The sequence below is a fragment of the Dermacentor variabilis genome, chromosome 5 (assembly GCF_050947875.1).
Source record: "Dermacentor variabilis isolate Ectoservices chromosome 5, ASM5094787v1, whole genome shotgun sequence".
In the NCBI taxonomy this organism is placed as follows: domain Eukaryota; kingdom Metazoa; phylum Arthropoda; class Arachnida; order Ixodida; family Ixodidae; genus Dermacentor; species Dermacentor variabilis.
Genome location: NC_134572.1, coordinates 64,276,828 through 64,298,776, shown reverse-complemented (window position 1 = coordinate 64,298,776; position 21,949 = coordinate 64,276,828). Strand labels below are relative to the sequence as shown.

Below are 21,949 nucleotides of genomic sequence, written 5' to 3'. Positions count from 1 at the left end.
ATCCCGTACGGCGCTACCATACTCGGTCGCCCCCTCTACATGCGCTCTGTCGGCACCTGCACCGCTTGCTCTGCCTCATTTCCACATACAGGAACCAGGGTAGAATTTTATAGCGAGTCACTTACCGTACGATCTCGGTATACTTGGACTATTCCACCGGTGTCGCAGGCGCAGATGCAGCAGCCGTCTAGCTATCGAGATCTTGTCGATCGTCTTCGGTGGCGTAGCCAGAGGGTGTCACACCGGGCACGTGACCCCCCCTCCCCCCTCCCCCAACCCGCTGCTCGAAAAAAACAAAAAAGTCTGGCTACGCCACTGATAGTCTTTAATGTCCAACGATTCCAACAGCCCATGCCTGGGGCTGTAGTACTTCACGCGACAACCTAAGGAAGACACGTTCGACGTGCAAGGGCCAACTGCCGTTGTCGAGCGAAGGCAACGCACCCTGCGCGATGCGATCATGTCTCTAAAAAAAGAAAGTACTTGCGGTGGTCGCGGGTCACAATCGGCTCTGGCCGATCGGGTCGCTACGATTCCTTTCTCTGACGTTCACCAGACAGATGCCGAAGAGTTGGTGCTTCTCGATAGCAGGATTCAACTCGAAAAAAGGCAAGGCGGATTACAAACTTCTCTCTTGACGCCGCTTCGCAACATGCATGTCGGTCGCGCACGCGTTGTTCGTGGATTCAGTGGGGCCACAATGTAGAAATGTGTGCTCTCGCTACACACACACACAGACAAACAAGAAAAAATATATATTTGCGACTACGCAGCGCTTGTGTTGCGCCTAGAAGATTTGCTGCATTGCAAGGACGAATATAAAGGCAAGACAGGCCACAGAGAAACAAAACATGTTATAGGGTCGGCGTATAAAAGCTTCACAAACTGATCTGAGAAAGTTCTCAGATTGAGATTTACGTGGCCAAACCATGATTTGATTAGGAGGCACTCCGCAGTGAGGGAGTGCAGATTAATTTTGACCACCTGCGGTTTTTCAAAGTGCACCCAATGCGCGTTACGTCGGCGCCTTTGCATTTCGCCACCATTGAAATGCGGCTGCCGCGGCTGGCATTCAACACCGCGCCGTCCTGCTTGGTAGCGAAACGCCTTAGCAGGTTAATAATCTGACATCTCAGAAAACGTTGAACTTTCTAGCAGTCTGTGGCCAGCCAGTAAAACCGTGCGACAAATACTACGTCGTTCTCATATAATCTATGTTGATACTGGAAGTCCCAATTTTCCCGGCCTGCTTGCGCAGGCTAAGAACATATTCTCTCTTTTTTTTTTTTCCGGTCCGTACCCGAACGGGCGCGTTCAGTCGACGTCGTCCCGCCTTGGGCGACGTCGACTGAACGCGCCTTCTCGTTACTCTGTGATTTGTGCTCTCTTTGTTTAAGTCTTTCCAGCGTAATAATGACTCAAGATGTTTCCCAACTAACACAACGTCAAGCTATCTGAGCTAGCGTTGTCTTCCGTTCTCGTTGTTTATTTTGTTTTCACTGCGATTACAAGATGAAAGTCAACCTGATTGCCAAGTACCTCCTGAGTATAATAATAATAATAATAATAATAATAATAATAATAATAATAATAATAATAATAATAATAATAATAATAATAATAATAATAATAATAATAATAATAACCATGACGTTTGTTCGCCACCACGACGCCGAAATTGAACGTACGTTTGCTCAACGAGAGAGAGACACGTTTGTCGTACCATGAGTCGAAAGCGCAACAGAGAATGAACCTCCACGAGCGTGTTGTAGCCATCGCCTCGAGAATGTGAACGCAGGGTTCCTTACGAAGGAGTACTGCATGTTATGGAGCCGGAACTCAGGTCCCAGCTCATATCAGAGCTCTAAAAGCTTGGTGCAGCGTACAAAAACTGGGCACAAAGAGCCCAACACTTACTATACACATTTCTCAATCACCCGCCGTGGTTGCTTAGGTGGATTTGGTCTTTCGTTGCTAAGCGCGAGGTGGCGGGATCAAATCCTGGCCACGGCAGCCGCATTTCGATAGGGTCGAAATGCAGGAACACCCGTGTACTTAGAATAAAGTGCAGGTTACAGAACCCCAGGAGGTCAAAATGAATCCGGCGTCCTCTACTATACGGCATGTCTCATAGTCAGACAGTGGTTTTGGCACGTAAAACCCCATAACTTAATTTTAATTTTTTAACACCTTCAATAATTACTTTACGAAAAAAAAAAACAGCAAGAAAAGAAACAGCTGCCACACTTGCGTCACAGGAGGTTACAATCTGCGAAAGCGCGCAGCAAAGAAACGTTTTACTGGTCATTTCTGCGCTACACGCGTGGAAGGCACACAAAAGCCACCCGACCTAGCATTGCGCATATCGGCAACTGAAGTCTCGTGATGCAACTCGCGCTGGTCTACACTCGGTTGGCCGTTTTGTACTCTGTTATATTTACATATTCGTAGCGTGTTTAACGACATGACATGTCATAGCATGAGACGAAGAACTGTACACAAGATGGGTGCGCGGGAGTCTGTTGCGAGTGTGGCCACGGTCACCAGGAACCCGTGGGAACGAGATACTTCCTCCAGAAGGAGCACAGCTTCTTCCGGAAGTCAATGCCGTGTGAGTAGTTCTTGAGGTTGATGTTCAGGTGGAAAGCGTGATCACGTGTGAACCTTGGCCAAAGTTGGCCCCCGACCGTCGGCGGCTTCCTGAAAGTAGAAGAATGGAAGAGAAAAAAAAGCGTGCGTCAAAATTGCATCGTCACGGTGCATTGCCCAGAGTAGTTACACTATTCGCCAGGGGTATTCAGCTACTACGGCGTTCTGCTGCAGAACCCGAGTCCGTGGGTTCGGTTCACAGCCGTGGGAGACACATTTCAAGGGGGCTGAAGGTACGAACGCTTGCCTACATAAATTTGGGTGCACGTTAAAAAAAGCTCCGGCTAATCAAAATTAATCCACAGCCTTCCACTAAGGGGTCTACTCCCCTCCCCGTGCTCCCCATGTCACAGCTCACAGTAGCCAACATTCGCTTGAAAAAAAAAAAAAAAGCCGTTTTGCCCCCGCACAATGATCTGACTTCAAAATGTTGGATGCGTGCGTACGCCGCTCACCAAGCATCGAGATCAGATAAGCGGAAGCTCAGGCTGCCAAGTCTAATATAGCGACGAGTGTGGGAACTAGTCTTTTGCACATCACAAGAGCAAGCAAGCCCACGTATAGAGGTATACCTATCGTCACTACAAGTTTCTAGGAAAACAGTGCTTGGGAAGAGAGTGGATTTTCGCTTAGCCTGCCTGTGTAGGTACGCACGTGTAGCCTGGAATGTACAGTTGCCGTCTACGATATACAGCGCGCGCGACCAAAGGTGTGATCCACTTGGAGGCTGCTTTCCCTTAATTATAAAACGTTTCACTTACTTGCTGCGCAAGATTTTGCCGTCCATAATTACAGCCCGCGTCATAATTTTTGGAGCTACTGGATATGTCGTCGGGAGAACGTTCGTCCACTTGAGCCCCAGAAGTTGATCGTGACAGCACCGCCCGCTTACTCCCCAGAGTTTCGCACTTCTGGACGCATCTACAGAAGGCTTGCAACACAACCGAGCGGGATTTTCTCACTGGCGAAAGGACTTCAGATCTTTTGACAAAGACTGTGCGTCGTCTTCCATGCGCTGACGTTTTCACTAAAGCCATGAGTCCCGTTCCCTCCATGCAATGCCGGGCCGACCCAGGGCAGAGGTGAATCGGGCGTTAAGCACTCCCCATACGTGGGCTGATCCCGAAGATAGTGTAATGCCGGGCCGTCCGCGGCAATCCTGGCGTTAAGCACACCTGATACGTTGACCGATCCCTAAAATTGTGCAATACCGGGCCGACCCGCGGCGGAGGTTCAGTTCGCCAGTAAGGGGCCCACATTCACAGCTTCGCTGGTCACCCTTCTTCACAGAATGGAAGGGCACTGAACTTTTTTTTAAGAAGGCGGGGGGAGGCGTTCATTTGAATGCTGAGAACATTTGTGAAACTGGTTTTTGCCATGACAGAACTTAATTGTGTCACTCACGATGCCAACACCTCTCTTCACACATACACATATATAATATATAGATCAATAAATAAACCGTAAGTACACACAAACTACGCGTATACTTGTGCGTGATGGAGTTATAGTGTGAGGTACATCTTCTCATATCGCCAAACATTGCAATATCTTTTCATATATAGAGAGAGAGAGATAGTGGTAGAAAGAAGGATAGGAAATACAGGAAAATCAACCGAGGGAGCGTACTGCTTGCTACCCTACGCTTCGGGTAAGGGAACTGGAACAGAGAGTTTGCAGCGCTGTGCACACATAACAGGGCGCTCAAAAGGACTACAGACGGTCACTGAGGCCGGTGCACTTCGAAAAACTGCAGTAGCACACGAATAACTTTCTGCGCCAGCGACGGATGCGGCCACGGTCCGAGAATTACCGTCTAAGAAAATTTCCGTCCAGAACGCTTTCTGAGACGAGAGAAGTATTTCAAATATTTTAGCACGATAGACAGCACATATGTAACCTGTGAAAATCTCAATGGAACTAATCTTGCGAACAGCCCACGCGCACGCAGAAGGAAACATTCTAGCTAAACGCAAGCTCATGAAGTGATGCTCATTTAGTCATTACTGGGTAATGGAGCAGTAAAAGGGCAAATAAAGGCGAAGCCGTCGGTGAGCACGCTTCCACGGTCAAGTGGGAATCTCTCGATAAGTTCGCTCTTTCCCAATGATCAAAGTCACGTGGGGCCGGAGTACGACCACGTTACCCGCGTCTGCTGTACATTTTTATCTCTCTTTTTTTTCTTTTTCCCCCCTCAGCGCAGCGCTGCGTTCAAGCGGCTGTGGTCTACTTACAACTGCTCGGAGATTTCAGAGGCGATATTTCCTGTCCCATGCGGGGTGGTCGCCCGCCAACTTTTCGCTGCAGTTAAGACAGCATTTCGTGCCACCCGCAAACGAGAAATAACAAAAATAAAAAAAAAACGTCGCGGTCTGAAACGCAGTAGCGAAGTAAAGCAGAACGCATCTACGTTCCGTCTGCGGCTGCTCAATCTCTGGGCTTCCGTCTTCCTGGTAAAGGAAAATCTCGTCGCGGAAGTCGAAGCGATTCGCTCCGCTTGGTTCCTCTCTTTATTTTCGGTATGGGCTTCGCTATCTCTTCGCGAGGACTTTCTTTTTCAGCACGTCCTATAAACCCCGCTTATCCACCGCTGAATGGGCGTTTCCGCAGCTACTCCGGGCGCGTTTTAGTAGGCAATTCTTTTTCCCCTCATGTTTCTTTGTTTTTTCCCTAATGTTTCTTTCCTTAAACGGAAAGAAGAAGCGCTGGCCTTGGAACTTCGAGATCAGCGAAGCGTTTGTCTTTTTTGGTGGTGGGACCCAACCCTTACAGTTTTGTCAGCAGTTCGGTGTGGCGATAAGGTCCTGTCTTTGTTTTCAGTTCAACGATGCGCAATGGTTACGTTAGCTCTTTCCGCAAGGCAGTATCGCTGGGAGTTGTGGTTAGCAGGAGCGTTGTGGTTTCGTAGCCGTGTAGCTACACATCGAGCTCTGACAAAACGAGCAACCACGCATCCCGTTCTCTTCCAGCAGCGAACGTGGTTGTTCGTCTTGTTCGAGACAAGACGTGCAGTTATACAACCATGAAACCATCCAGGACGTTATCGAGCCCAGATTCCTGCTTTACTGTCTTGCGGAAACAGCTAACATAAAGCCAGCTTACATCTCGACAGAGGAGGAGTATATAGGATAGCAGAGAGATCACGGATGACATGACAAGAAGTCATCATCCGCGTCATGGATCGTACGCAGGACATGGAGGATCACCCACTGCCATTTTATCCCCGGGAAAGACTATATCTGTTACGTTACTGTGGCCAAGTTTCTTCCTTATAATATTTGGCAAGCAAGCTTCCTTAGTCAATAAAGCTTTTGCCACAAAGGTATCAGATTGTTTGTCGATAAGAGAAAAAGATCGCAATCTATAAGAAACTGCATGCAAATGTTGGATTCCATTTCCGTCGGTCTACGTTGCGGCTGAAGCGCTTTACCTGTCAAGGTCAACGGTCAAATACGTTGGAACACAACGCGAAGAAAATGCCGAAAAAGCAACAAATTGAGGATAACTAATATTTCCCGGAACTTGCCGGAACTTGCTTTGCTGCTTGTTGCGTTGCGAATGGTGAAATAATTGGCAAGCAGTATATGCGCAGCCCAGTGCAGGGTAACCTATAACACGGGTTAACTTCAACTTCCTTTTCTCTCACCCTCTCCCTCTCTCTGCGGGTACATGGACACAGGAACAACTCAACATCGACCCAAAATAGAACGTTTTAAAGAAATGCATAACGCAGACTCCTTGTGCTGAATATAGGCGTCGCAACAGTGCCCACGCTAAACATGTGACGGCCATAACGGGAAGACTGCCGCTTCCGTTCATGTTTTATTCATTTAATGTTTTGCCTTAAGCACAGCCTCTGAACAGACTACCGGCGATATATAGACAGAAAGTTACGGAAGAGCCAACGTTTCTGGCCCTTCACCACCGACGCTTTCACTCATGCCTGCGCTATATTTATGCCAACAAAGACGATGACGCTATTGTTTCATCGTGCTACGGGCGTCACCTCGGCCGTTTTCATATCGTAACGGGGACGTCTCGGTACAGTTATACGGTGCTATTTTATCCCACGCTCCATTGTTGTTCGTCCAGGAGTGCTTCCTTTTCTCTTTCTTTCTTATTTTTTTTTCCTTTTTTCCCTTTCCGACTACAGGAATCCGTCAGCCTTTCGTTTCATAACGTTGTGAAAAGGATTCCCAAGCAGGATTCCGCCCTTTTTATTTCGGTGTTTAGCCCGCCGAGGTGGATGGTTGGTTGTGGCGTTCTTCTGCCCAGCACAAGGCTACGAGCTCGACTCCCAGCCACGGCGGCCACATTTCGATGTCATCTGAGGGCAAGAACGCTCGTGTACGATGTTTCTGGTGCACGTTAAAAAACACATTATCGAAACTAATTAATCTGAAGCCCATCACGCACGGTGTATACCTCATAGCTCGTGAGAAGGACGTCAATCTTACGATTTAACAAATTTTTTCTCTTCGGTTCCTTCGTATTTCATGCAGTGAATGTAGTAACACTTAGCAAATGCTCGCCCGGACGAAAATCACAGCGGGAAAATTTTCGTCGTGGCAGCATAATTATTTGTCTCATCTTGTGATTCACAGTTGTCACGTCGAAAATTCCTGTTGCAGTGACATAATTTTTTTTAATTACAATCTGAAGTCTTGTCGGCAAGAAGAGCTAGTTTTTGTCTTGGTGACTGAAGCATCTGTCATTCGTCTGGTGGCTTCTTACAATGAGACTTGTTATCTCATATTACACAAAGGTTCGGAGTCAGGACGTGGCATCAGGCTTACGAGAGAAACTTTCTCCGTATTTTGAACACCCTTTGTCGTCAATTTTAAGTTGTGCGCCTTCTTTATATATGTTTTACTGAGGCTCTTACACTTTTACCGTATGATTGGGAACGAAAAGTAACAGTTGAATATATAATTTTGTTCGAAAATTTCGCACAACACTGGTCGCGCATAGCGTTTAGTGAGCACTTATTATTGCTCTGATCACATTGAAACCCTTTGTTTATTTTGCGCTATCATAGTTCAATACGCTCGACCTAGACCTGAAAATTCGAATTAGAAAAAAGAAAGTTTTCTTGGGCGAGCTGATTCATGACGAAGAAGTAAAAATCATAGCGCAGAGAGACGAGGACAAAGACAGAGTGCAAGAAATCTGCGCCTGTCCCGCGCATTGTATCTTTGTCCTTGCGTTTTTTGCTCTATGATCTTTATTTCTTCGTTAATTTACAACTTATTAGATCGCGATAGAACACCAATTCTGGCACTTTATAAATATGACTTCCGTTATGTAGAGACAGGGAAGAAAAACACACCGGGCAACACATTATCTGGCATCGAGAAGCTTTGAGCTTGGAATCTGGATGGGCTAAGTAAAGTTTGACGGCGACAAATTTCAACACTCATACGGGCTGTTTGCGCGACCCCTGTATATATCAAAACGAGACTCCTATTCGTACGAATTGCTACTGACTCTGAATATAGAAGTATGCGCGGGCTCACCCAGTCCTCGCAAACGTCGACCAAATGCGCATCATCCGCCTGGAGAGGACCCTTTCTTCATCGGTCGAGTGCTGCGGGTAGAGGAGTGGGAAGCCGAACACGAAGCCCAGCTCGTCACCGTGCGCCACGCCAGTCCACGGCTGGTAGACGCTGAACGAGGGTCGGTGGTTGAATATGTAATAGTACACGTTGTTCTTACGCTTGGCGTACGCCTCGGCGAACAGCTGAGACGGGCAGATGAGGCTGAAGTCGCCCACAGCGTCGGACAACCGATTCAGCGCCATCCACGAGTCCGTCTCGTTCAGGTCGCTCAGGTACAGCTCGCGGATGGGCGCGGGATTCTTGCCCAAGATGACGCGGAAGACCAGCAGGCTGTAGAACCATATCTCGTCCACGGTGATCTTGGTGTAGTCCTTGAAGTTGAATATCTTCCAGAAGAAGTGGTCCACTATGCCCGTGCCTTCGTTCCTGACGTTGCCGATCATGAGGTCGACGTCCTGGAACTGGCCCCTCTCTGTGGCCAGGACAGGTTCGAAAGGAAGGAACTCGCTGTAGTAGGCCGGGATCATGTAGTGCTCTTCGACGCCAAACACGTCTTTCATGGCCCGGTATATGCTCGAGCGGCTCCTGGAACGAATGCAGTCGATGACCTTTCCGGGTTCGGCGAGCACGTTACCCCGCTCGCCGACGGGGCAGCCGAGGCCGACGGCCAGCTGCTGGACCTTGAGCTTGCCGGTGAAGGTGTTGTCTGGAACCTTCCAGTAAGGAGTTCCACTCTGCATGATGACCCGCTTGAAGAGACCCCTGGTCAGTGGTGAGAGTAGGTGGTAGCCTACGGAAACCGAGCCGGCGCTCTGGCCGAACATCGTCACGCGGTTAGGGTCCCCGCCGAACATGGCGATGTTCTTTTGGATCCACTCGAGTGCCAGGATCTGGTCGTACATACCCATGTTGCCCGGTGCGTCGGAAACGTTGGCGTTCAAGAAACCGAACACGTTGAGCCTGTAGTTGGGCACAACCACCACGACGTCGCCGAAGAGGGCCAGGTATCGGGCGTCGTATACGGAGTAGCTGTTTCCGCCGAACTGAAAGCCGCCGCCGTGGAAGAACACCATTACGGCTTTGGTGGTGCATAACCCGATGTTCGGATGGAAGCAGTACCGGGCGGCCGTCCACACATTCAGGTGCAGGCAGTCCTCGGTGGTGTTCGACGCGTCGATGGTGAAACCCTGCGTGAGTTCCCAGGACTTCTGGGAGCACGGAGGTCTCTTGTGCGTGGCGTAGTGGATGCCTTTCCAAGGTAACGCCGGCCGCGGCTTGCGAAACCTGAGGTAACCAACAGGTGGCTCGGCGTAAGGTATGCCGTAGAAAGCGTCCACAGGTCTGTGGCCGACGTTTAGGCGCACGCCACGAACTATCCCGGACCTTGTGTGAGCGAACGGCTGGTTCGGATCATCCCTTATCCTGGCCTCGGAAGGGACCACGATGACCGGCGAAAGCATCAGTGCAGTCGCCGCAAGAATTCCATGCACCCACCTGAAAGGTGAAACGAGGCCTTAAATAACAAACGGGCCGGCGTGCGAGCTGAGCGCGACAACCTGAAAATTGAATCCAGCTGTTCGAGACCGACGAGGCACACGGTTGTCACACAGAAAAAATTCAACCCGTATAAGAGCGATACCCATTTTGTATGTTTGAAAGGACCCGGGGACTCGCGGATAAAGCGTATGCATGCTGATTGCGATGCTGATTTCCTTAATTTCTTTTTTAAGCAATATTGAGCAGTAAGACGCATAAACGTGATCAAAACTGCCCTTATCAATTTGGAGCTTCTAGAATCTGACACTGCAATAATTAAGAAAGAAGAAACGATAAAGACACGTTACATTTCAAGCGAACAACAGGAAGGTAATTGCTCCGCGATGAAATAGGTCTATAATGATTGTTTCAATCCAAGTGAAGCGTTCGTGCACTGTTTTATCGAGCAAATATTGAACGCGAACAGGACGATTTTAACGTGCACACAAATGCAAGAATTTTGTTAACATGTTCCATACAAATGTAGAAGTTGTCTTCCTGGCACATCGAACGTCGATAACCAAGCATACCAATGCACGTCGCTTTCTTCGAGCTCAATTTTTCAATACTTCTGTCTAGGCTTTAATTTTGCTACTCGGGTTCCGCTTAACCACGATAGTGTACGCCTTTTCCGAAGACGCGCATATACACTAAGAAATTCCTTAATTCACGTCATTACTGTAACCGCGTACCACATCTGTTTCGTTGCTGTCACTCATGCCCAAACACATTCAGCAGGGCAAAAACTTACCGAACGCTCAGACGCGCTAGACCGCGTACATTGCACCGTGCGCAGTGAAAGTAGGAACGAAGCCGTGCATATACTCACATTCTCTTATCCACGCACCGGCGCAGGAGGGGGGCCGACGACTGCGACGCAACGACAGGGCGGTGTGGCTCACGGAGAAGCCTCGGCAGCACGGAAAGCGTGCACCCGCGTGAGACGAGGGAGGCAGACCCTGTAAGACGACACGTCAAGACGGGCAAGCGGGCGTGACGGCGCTTGCCGATGCGACGACGGTGATCCGCGCGCACCGAATGCGAGGCCCCCACGTGCGTTGATCCCGTCGATGATCCCGTAAGAACGCACAAGGCAAAGACTGTCACTTTTCCTGGGGCTCACCACCGCTGCGGCCTCATCTCCGAGTAGCCGGCCGGGCCCGGCTATGTCTTCTCTACGCGCGCGCACACACACTCACACTACAGCCGTACTCGTGCGCGCCGCTACAACTCTGGCCCCTTTCGCACGAGATACGAGCGAGCGTGTGTGTGTTTTGAATCGTCCGCTCCCAGATCGCCGCTACAGCCCAGTGGGTGACCCCTCCGAGCTCCTTCTCCATCGACCCCCTCTCCAGTCTGCAGGAGGGTGAGCTTCCTGAAGCGAGAGGCCGCAGCTGACAAAGGCAGCGGCAGCGGCGGGCGGGCGGCTGGTGTGCCCTCTCCGCTTCTTAACGAGGAAAGCGAGATGAAAGAAGCGGGCCACTAGGGACGTCAGCACCCAAACATTTCGCGGCCGACGACATGTCGACGCGCTACCAAATTTACTGCCTTTCTTCTTTTTTTTTCTTCACTTTTTCGCCGTCCTGGAACGCAGGGAAAATGGTGAACCACCGTGGGACACGTAACCGAGCATATTGTTCGTTGAGCAATCCACAACAACGGAAGGTTTTCGTTCGCAGCGTGAATTGCCGGTATTGCTACCGCTGGGACACGGAACTGCGTTGGTTCGGTTAGAATTCGAAGAAGGAAAAAAAATCGAGTATTTCATATGAGCGCACGGCGAAAGAAACCACTGGGAGTAGCGGACCGGAAACGTCGCTGTTAAAGGCGTAGGCTGCGAGGGAGAAAAATCCAGGTATGCACACGCACGACGTACTCGCCGAAGAGAAAATGTTGGAGCTGTGAAACGAGATCGTAACAAACAAGCCGAGAAAATAGCGCAGCGAGACTGCATTGTTCGATGGCCAATACTCGAGCCAGCTCCGGCGAGATCGAACTTTCGCGTGCCATGAAACACTGAGTGGCGAATAGAAGATTGCAGGCGTCAACGAAGCCCAGATGGTCGCGCGCACAAAAGAACGAAGCCGTCAGAGTAGTCAAAGCAGGACAGTCCCAGCGCGTTCGGATATGATCTGGCAAGGTGAACGAATCTGTATAATTGCTTCTCCTTGAAGCTGTTGCCGCTCTTCGTAGTTTAAAACATTGCTGAATTTAAATTTCATATTGTGCTGCAACAGCATGAGGAAGGTGAGGGTAATCGAAGGGCACAAACGCACGAAATCTGGGCAGCGCTTCAGCTCTTCTAGTTGGCACATAGGATAGTACATTTGAAACTTTTCAAAATAATGACCGTAACAATGGAGCAGGCTAAATAATTACAATTCCCGATATATGTTCTTATGGTGATCGTACTTGCCCATAATTCTGCCCTGTTGATACTTCGATGGGTTCTACTAGACACATTTTCTTTAACCTATTGCGTAAAAAAATTATGACTCACATAAATACATATCGGCATTTTCACCAGTCCACGCATAAAAAAAATTGCAATAGCACGACATTTCGATGTTGTCGTCCCGGGCCCTTAAAGACATTACCCTTTGCCCTGCAGCTCCTTAATTAAGTTTCTCTGTGTAACGCCGCTCTTTGAAACTACTTTTAATACATTACACAGCTCTTTACTAGTAGGCACATCGCATTTCTCACAGCCCGTATAATGTATAGTTGCTCGTTGAAGTTAGCAACAAAAAAGAAAGAAAGAAAAAATTCTAGTATTACTAAAACTGAGACAGCGCAGATTATATATATATATATATATATATATATATATATATATATATATATATATATATATATATATATATATATATATATATCGTATACGATACAATTTAGTGATGACAGCATTAGAGACGGTGTTGTTGTTGTTTTCATTTTTTGTAGTGTCTGTCATTGCACCTCCAGTTTAAAGACAAGTTTATTATTTATTACTGAATTCTCTGCAACTTAGACTCGTCGCTTCGTCGATGTCCTCGTTGGTTTACTAACTATCGACCTGCCTGTTGAAGTTTGGCAACTCCTCCACTTAAAAGGTTTCCTCATTCCAGCGATTATTCCGCCATTGCTCATGCATGCAGGTACGTACAAGCGAATCGGCAATGGTTACGCTAGCCGACCGCTCGTCAACAACAGCCGCCGCTGCGCGGTTTCCATTCCTCCGCATTCTCGGACGCACGATCGGCACAGTTCTACCTTCCGAACGCGCGCTTCTGCCACAATTTTTCTTTTTTTTTCGAAGATCGGAACTCGTTCGAACGAAAAAACTCAACTACGCGAGGGGGGGCGGTGGGCTTTCACTCGGAGGCACGGTGCTCCAGAAAGCGGGCATTGTGCACCGCCGTCGGTCGGCGCGGCGGTGGGAGGGACTGGCTTCGGTGCACGTGATGATGCCCAAGAAACAAATATAGCCGTCACGATTCCGAGTGACCTAGTGCGGGTCAGCGCGTCACGCATTCCGCGTTTACACAGGCGAGGGGCTTTGGACGGACAATTTATGCGGCCGGCGGATGCTTCCCGTCTTTGTACACGCGAGCCGCCCAGTGCGTCGGCACACGCGCGCATTCAGCGACGTCGTTGCACTCAATGGTCGCGCGCAGTGGTCAGAGCAGAAGCTATCTCGACGGCGACGACGACGCGTCTAACCGCGCTGAGGCACCACTGGTCGGCGCTCGTCGAAGCTGAAAGGCGTATATGCTCAGAAGAGGACGGACGAAGCTTGTTCGGGCCTGCAATTAGCGGCCGATTGCTTCCTACTGCGAGTAGAGTCGATCGGTGAAACAGAACGTATATAAAGACGTAATCAATTACGGGAATCGTGCCGATATCGGTTGCAGAGTTCCGCCTTCGCTCGCGAGCTTGCCCTAGAAAGCACGATACAAAGGAGAAAGGTTTAGGAGGACTAGAAGAGACGTAAATATATTTTTGGAGCAAGGGTGGAGAGGTCGGTCGAGAAAGAAGCACGCCTCTGTCACGGCAGTGCATGTAGGGAGAAGCTAAGGCATTAAGGTGACGATAACAGTGGAGTGAACTATGCATTACGTATTTATATATGCACTCACATATATAAAATGTAGGCAGAGTCCGGTGGCATATACATATAAGCATCGTCTTAACGTGTGAAGCGGGCACAGTACACGGCACCAAAGAAGCAGAATGAAAGAAAGCCAATTATTCTAATTCATCGTGTCGGGCACTGTGCGCTGCAGCCACACGCTAGGGCGTTTTGGTCGCCAACTGGCGCAACTGTCGACGTTGTGCAAGCATCTGTCCTACCTCACACACATGCGCCTTGTATGCCAGATCCTATTCTGTTCAAGTTCTGACACGGCTGATACGGCTGTGCTTAGAGCCTTGAATGAAGGCCGTTTAACTCAAGGGGCACCATTGTTACGCACCGCGTGCTTTCCACGGACGTCTTGGGATGCCAGAGTCCTTTGTTCTGAAAGCGGGCGACCGTCCAGGAGAAGCAGGTTCAGGAGAGAGGACGGTTGTTCTCGCCTTTACAGGTTGCAAACCAACAATAGGTCAGTCAATACAGCAGTTTACTGTATAGTATGTCTTGACTGAGCTCTCGCCAAATAGCAAGGGTCGGAGGTGGAAAGAACGTAATAATTACGGCTGTTTATCGTGGCGGCCGTTGCGTGTGGGAAGTGGAGGAGGGCAGGATCATAAGAACCGCGATGTGCAGCTGTCCTCAAATCGAGGCGCCGTCCTCGCTTAGCCCCGTAGCTCTGCAGGCGCCCCAGCTGAGGGCGAGACTAACCGGTTAAGGGCAAAGGCAGGAAACCTACTGTTGAAATGCTCTTGACGTTACGGAATGTGTTTTATCCGAGGCATTCGATGCCGCCATCTGGGCTTGTAATACAAATGCAACGGGGTTGCAAGAAAACGCAGCGTTCGGGACCAGTTAGCAAGCGCATTCGTAAGTATATTCGCACTGATCGCCTGTCATAGAACAGGTTACGTTGGCGCCATGAGCTAAATAAGAAAAAAAGAAACCCTTTCAACAACCCAAGGAGAGTTGAAGTGAGACACTTAGAAGACGCACATTTAACCCAAGAAATATGGGCTGACAAGTGAAAGGGACCCCTCATTTCAGGGCCAAAGTTTCGACAGAAGGATTTCTCTTTGTCAGAGGGTTTAAAGTTATTTGGCAAAGACGGGTCATCAGAAACGACGGCGCTGAAAGGAGCTCGACAAAAAGGCATGTCATCTAGTAGAAACGATGGCACATGTTGAAGTTGACAAAGATGAGTCATATTATTGAAGCATTGGGCGGTGGATTGATGATGACAGGGACATGTCTTCATGTCAAAATGTCGAACCACACCCAGTAGCCTCCTTCCCTTGTTCGCCCATATTTCGCGTTACCTTCGTATTTTCCGCATCGAACAGGCCATAGGTGTCCAGACGGAAGTGTTCTACCGCGCTATGCGTATTGCGTGCAGAATAGAATGTGTTCGATATTTCGATTTTTTGTTTATCGGCACGAGCAGCCCGAAACCCGTGAAAAGAAATGCGAATCGAGAGATCCAGAAATTGTGGTGGTGGTGGCGGATTGTAGCTACAGGCGGGTTTAGCCTGGCAACGGAGGCCAGTAATTGGATCGCCTGAACGTCTCTTGCAATGTCACCGTGGTATGTCACCCCGCGTCCAGCAACTCAGCGTCACGCAACCTCCCCCACCAGATCCAGGCATGCTATTCTTAAGGCTTCTTTCTTTCGTGGCTCCAGTGCGCTCGGTGAACACAGAAGGTCGTATATTACAGACCACCTTCAACGTTTCCTTTCTCACGCCGAGGTGGCCACATAGGGAGCACGAGCGTCTTTCACTTTCTCCTTCACCAGCCGATGCGGGCGCGCGCGAGCGCGAGCATACTAGAGCGAAGGCCGCGCCGCGTCTGGACGTCTAGACTGCCGAAGAAGACGCTGCCATCCGGAGGAGAACGGGTCATTTAGCGCCCGCGACCCGTTCGGTCGCCGTTCCCTCCACGACGCGGCTAGGCGTGTGTGTGTACACGCGAGTTGTTACGAAAGCAAATGATCCCAGCCGATGTATTGTCTCAGCGGACAACAAGCGGTCATTCGTCGCTTTCTCCGCCCCTTCTTCGCCTCGGCCGCTGGTAACGTTGTTTTTTTTATTACGTCTTTGTTCGCAGATCACAGCGTCGGCGGTGCGTGAAGTCCTTCGTGCCGCGCCGATGCTCAAGTATGCGACGTCGACCACGAAGACTCCGACCGTCGTAGCCCGGCTTGTCGCTCTCACGCGCCGGTCGGTGGCTTTGGGGGGGAGCCGTGGGACGCTGGTGCACGTTACTTGCGGAGAATGTCGTCTCGATCTGAAACTTTAAAGGGCCGTACTTGAAACTTAGACGAGATGGACGCCGGGAAGTTATACACAGTCCACTCGGAAGGAGACAAGATGCGATTAGTAACAAGGACGTCTAAACGCCACGCACATTTGAGTGCGCTCGACACGGCTACTCCGCGTCTTGCTTTTGTGCGCGCGATCCGATGCTATAAGGCGCCGATATTACAAACGACGAGGGGCCGAATGAACGGAATTCTGCGTTCGGGAAGACTGTTTGTCATTGGCCAGCCGCATCCTTTTATGGCATAAAATTGGTAATAGGTATGGCGAACATATTTCCTGACACCCTCTTTTTCTGTAACGGCCCTGACTTTTAGAACCACGGTTTGGCGAAGGCAAACGGAATGCATTTGATTACACAAGTTAATTCGCACGTATTTTTCCCCTTTCTTTTTTTCTCCAGTGTAGAGTAGCAGGCAAGAAAAACGCTCGAATCCAGCCAACCTCGCGCCTGACTTCTCTTTGGTTGTGCCAGAGGTGCCCGTAACTGCCCGGAAATGAACACAGTGCTAGTCGGAGGTTGAGCCGTACCAAAATGGTGTGTAGCTATTTTCTTTTATTCCACATTAAAACAAGCAAAACTACGCAGCAGAAACAGTCGTGTCGTTGTTAACTTCGTAACGGAATCCCGGCCCCTGAGAGCGAGCAACCACATGGAACGCATTTCCTATACATATTTTCGGCGTGTCGACGACCTGCATGCGTCGGCCGGTGCATATCACACCTCACTATAACTGTACGCTATTATAATGGCTACAGTTAACGAGTAGCCCGAGATACGGGCCTGCATCTAGTCACGGAATCCTCATGCGCAGCCTCGAGCAGAGAGCAGTCTGAAGTCGTCAGAACAAGCGCAACCAGTGAAACAAAAAGATACTGGACAAAGCCAGGGAAGTGCAGGCCCAGACAGTTAATGAGGCCAATTAGGGCCTTGACCCACTCGGACTCATCGTTCCTAGTGGACAACAAAGGGTCCCGAAATATCCCCCTGCGAGTCACCATCGCAGTTCCTGCGTGCCCAACTGCAGATGCAAGCTTACTATAATAACGGGGCAGCGCCGCCAAACGCGGGTACATTCATTCGGCAGCGTTCGTGCGAATCAAAAGAGAATAATAGAAAATAAAATGCAAAGACAAACTTGCCCAAAATCGCCATCTCTCGAAAAAGATATCTAAGTTTAACAAATGACCGAGACACGTGTGACAATGGGACGTAGGGATCATGGTGGTGGTGGTGGGGTGAGGTGGGGTGTAACCGCGTTCTGTTTTCACACGCGGCGCATGCGTCCCTGAATTTGTACATGCGAGGTATGTAGCCCTTTGCTTTCTTCCCCGCGTGGCGTGGAAATGCTCTCTCTACGAGAAGAGAAAAAAAGAGGGAAAGGAAGGGGAACAAAAGCTAAGTGGCCCCTCCCATCTTGAGGGCAATTTGCATGCGAATCAGACAAGAACTGTGTCATCGAGCTCGGGAACAAGGGAGCCTGTATACGCGCATGTAGGACAAGCGTGGTGGCATGGGTATCAGCTGACCGCGTATGCCCTTTTGTTTTCTAACCTTTTGTGGCCCTCTCTCGGGCGCTCGGATTACCCGGCACTACTGGACGTATACTTTCGCATCTCGTTGGAAAGGAAGACCAGACCAGACGACAAAACGAAGGTGCTCCGGCCCCGTCGCGCGTCGAGTTGCATTGTGCCTAGAAAAATACAAACGTGCAGAACGAGGCGTGGTGCGGCAGTTAGCGGTGGATGTTCCCTTTGTTTCGACATTGCCGTTGTCACAGAGGGAGGGCGTCGGTGTCGTTGACATCAGGAGCAATATGCGTGCATCCAACTGTTTGCTCCACTGTCGTAAACAGGGGCTGACTCTTAATGGAGGGAAAACGAATTTGGCAAGTATGAATTTGGCAGACTGGTAGCATATATCGACGAGTCGGGGTTATCTGATGCTGGGATGTTAGGATGCAAATTACCTAGCATGATTGCTGCAATTATCGGCATCTACATACCGACCTCATGCAACGTTAAAGCAGTCTGCAGGAGCCGTTTGCCTCTCCAAGGTTGGTCGTAAAGAGAAGTGGTTCGTCTATGCAGTTCAATGCGAAAGTGTCGGACGAAATTTTCTGAATAGATGACGCATAGATGCTCGGATACGTTCTGTTAAAAACAAGTAGATTAACAAAATCACAGCGGGCGAGAAAAGCGACCAATGTAGGCTCTGTTCACAAACAGGAACACTCACACACATATTGTGGGAATGCACCTCGCTCCCTTTTTCTCTTCCCCTCGTGAGCAGCGAGACTGACTGGACAGCCTTGCTCAGTTCCGGGGACATCGACCGACAGCTTGAACTGGTGGAGTGGGCGGAGAAGGCCAAGCAGGCCCAGGGCCTTACTTGAGCCCGATCCCTCAGCCACGTCCCCCTTTACCCTTCCCCCTTTCAATAAAGTTTACCACCGCCACCACCACCAGCTGCTTACTGGAACCCTTTCATGACCCATCGGCCGTTTGTTTATGCCACAAAAGGCACACAACTCTCACCTGCTGACTATACATATAGGTTCGCAGCGTCCTTCGCCAAATCCTTCCACATAGAGATGGCCTGGGCCGCGCTGTCTGCGATTACTACAGCCACTCACTCTCTGTTTGCAAAGGCAGCCGTTTTCCGTGGCACTAAATCGCTCAATCTTCTCAACAGCTGGGTTCTGCGGGAACAAATTTCACTGCAGTGCTTTCACCGCCATACCGAGTGTTTCAGCGAACACTTATTATTTCTTTACCTGCCTGTGGCAGATAGCCAATTCTAGTCCATGACGTGGTCTACACGAAGAGGTGGACATTACTTGCACAAAAAAAAATCGAAATGCATAATTGACTAATTAACAATAAATCACTCATTTGTTTTTAACTAATTGCATTATGGCATATATTGCAATCTACAAATCCTAGCCGGGGATCGAGTTCGTAAGGCGATGGATCCACTTGAGGCGAATTCACAGGTTGACACCAATTTCGATATACTAATTCCCGAACTTTGCAAAGAAATGCATTGGCGTTCCAGTTACTTAACGAGGTTTTGTTAAGAAAGTAAGTGGAACGACAGTGCATTTTTACCGCAAGTTTGACGGCGCATATCTCGTAAATGGTGTCATTCACACACTTATTTTCAAGTGGATATGCCTTGCAGCCTCACCCGCTAGAATTTGTAAATTGCAATATGGACCATAATGTAATTAGTTAAAAACGTAATTGGCGAATGTTTATTAATTAGTCGATTAAGCATTTTAATAGTTTTGTGCATGTAATACCCACCTCTTCGAATACACCAGCTCATGGTCTAGAACTGTGCGATCTGCTACAGGCAATTTTTAAAGATTTTCGAAAGTGTTCGCTGGAGCACCCTGTATATCATGCTGTAGAGGACATTAAGCTGTTGTGCTTCATTTTATCAACTGTCCTGCGCAATCGATCGGCTTCAACGCTTTATCTTTATTCCCGCACGCGTGCGCGTGTTGTGCTCCTACAGTCGCTTCCTTTTATCTTTCGCTGTTTCCTCCTCCACAGTACAGTGTGGCGAACCGGATAAATTCGGGCGTCGTCGTCATAGTTGTGATTGTTGTTGTCGTTGTTGTTATTCTTGTTGTTGTTTGATTGGTTCATATATACCCACAACGGGGAAGCGGATTGGAAAAGAATCGAATGGATTATTTAAAATGACAACCGCACATAAACGTCTCGTTTGCCTGCCTTTTTCTCTAATTTCCTGTCGTATTTCTTTCGGCGTGACGCTTTCCTATGGCAGAAAACAATTTGGAAGAGCCCCATGCGGTTGACGTCTACGCAATACGAAGCATCCACGATTTGTATAGAACGGTTGTAAGAATATTGTAAATGTTGATAGTAGAGATTATATGTTGTAGTGCTTATATTTATAAGTGAAAGAGAATGTTCGTAATGGCCATATATAAAATTGAAGCAAACTGAAACCCAGTGGCATATACCCGGTGACTCCACAAGCACTATGATATCTGCCATATTTTCTTCGAATTTTGTCTACGGCTGACACATCTCCTTCGAGCGACTGTTTTAAACCTACGGCTAAATTTGTTCTCGAAGCTTGACGTTGTCTTCGCTTCACCAATTTCATCAGTTTGTCCCGAATTCTCAGCAACCGCGCTAACCCACCGCATAACACCATTCGCTTCGGCTCACTCTTGTTTGCGATTGCCATTTTGCCTATGTTTGGATCGGACTGCTGGTACGATCTGTTGGGAACTCGGCGCTGACGCCCGTGGTTGTACCTGGGTCGCAAGCCCCAAGGGTAGCGTTGGCCTGGCGGCCTGGGGTACAACTGGAAGCATCCGAAGGTCCCGGCAAAGCATGAGTCGACTGGTAACAACAAAACAACTTGTTTATTTTAACATCGCAAAGAGTTGGCGGTCAGGTTTGACCGAAGTAGAGAGACGGGAGAGCACTTCACTCCACAGAAGAAATCGGAGCCCTCCTTTTGGCGTCCGGGGGCAGCTGTTTTTATACTCTCGCAGTTGAGGGCAAGAAGGAACCCCTCAAAAGACGAGCACGTGATTGTACAATGGGCTAATGGTGACGCACACTGTCGTAGCGATGCCGTAGCACCATGACGAGCACGATCTCGTAGCACCCTGTCGAGCACGATCTCGTAGCACCCTGTTGTAGCGCTGCCGGTCGGACACAATGACTGTAATGAGAGGATGGTCCCTGCTTTGGCATCGCCTGTTTCGGGCACAATGACTGGAATGCGAGGATGATCCCTAGGCGGTCGCATCGCCGCAGTCGCGCCTGGAAACACCTGGCGATGAGTGTTGCGGCGACGACGATCGGGCCAAAATGTCTGCCGCCCCGCCGCAGTAGCGCCGGCAAAACCACGTGTCGCAGGCGAAACGCAACAGACCGCCCCGCCGGGGGAAGGAGATCCCGATGGACAGGGGACTGCATCCGCTGTCCGGAGGGATGTCGCTCGATGATGCTCATAACCGAAGTCGGGCGTCCCTCGACGTTTCTTGAGCGCAGCGCACAGAGAAGGCCTCGTTCTCTCGTTCAGGTTCGCACGGGACACTGCAACGTGACTTCGGGAGAGTTCACATTTTTGTTCTCGTTCCCGGCAAGCGTTAGAACTACGCTGAAACTCAACCGCTCAGTCAGCAAGCACGGCACAACCCTCACTAAGCCCTGCCAGGCTCTTTCCCCTTTTTATACCACTGCCTAGTTCCTTACAGTAGTCTAGCATCACTCAGAACGCGTCCACAAATTGAAAACTTGCACTAGAAAGCATATCATCACTTTGAAACACTAAACAAAAGCAATATGTTAAAAAAATCCTGCCTCAGGAAAAAAAACATCAGTAACAAACAATTTTGAGGCTGATTCCTACGTTAGGGGCTTCGACTTAAGCCATCGGCGTTACCGTTGAGACTCCCCTTTTTGTAACGCACCTCAAAGGAATATTGTTGTAAAGCGAGGCTCCAGCGCAGGAGGCGGCCATTTTTGGGAGAGATGGTCTGCAGCCATTGGAGAGGGCAGTGATCCGTCTCAATGATAAACCTCGAGCCGGCTAGATAGCATGACAATTTCTGAACGGCCCACACGAGACACGCACACTCTTTCTCGGTGGCGCTATACGCCTGCTCACGACTGGTCAGCTTACGACTAGCATACAGGACGGGGTGTTCTACTTCTCCCTTTTCCCGTTGGCACAGTACAACGCCCATGCCTCGCTCACTAGCATCGCACTGAACAATGAA

At 49.4% G+C, this 21,949-nt stretch overlaps 1 protein-coding gene across 1 annotated transcript; it reads right to left on the bottom strand.

Annotated features, from left to right (window-relative positions):
* Window positions 1–2,357: 2,357 nt before the first annotated feature.
* LOC142582694 (acetylcholinesterase-1-like) lies at window positions 2,358–9,715 on the bottom strand. The gene is made up of 2 exons (XM_075692645.1): window positions 8,166–9,715; window positions 2,358–2,700 (listed from the first exon to the last, which is right to left on the bottom strand). Exons 1-2 carry the CDS (start codon window positions 9,665–9,667, stop codon window positions 2,541–2,543), a joined length of 1,662 nt encoding a protein of 553 aa, XP_075548760.1. The 5' UTR covers window positions 9,668–9,715; the 3' UTR covers window positions 2,358–2,540.
* Window positions 9,716–21,949: the final 12,234 nt, after the last annotated feature.

Excerpts from the sequence above, each read along its gene's own strand:
- LOC142582694 (XM_075692645.1), bottom strand. The coding sequence starts at position 9,667 with ATGCTTTCGCCGGTCATCGTGGTCCCTTCCGAGGCCAGGATAAGGGAT. Across the intron at positions 2,701-8,165 it reads TCGACGTTTGCGAGGACTGG|GAAGCCGCCGACGGTCGGGG; the intron begins GTGAGCCCGCGC and ends TTCTACTTTCAG.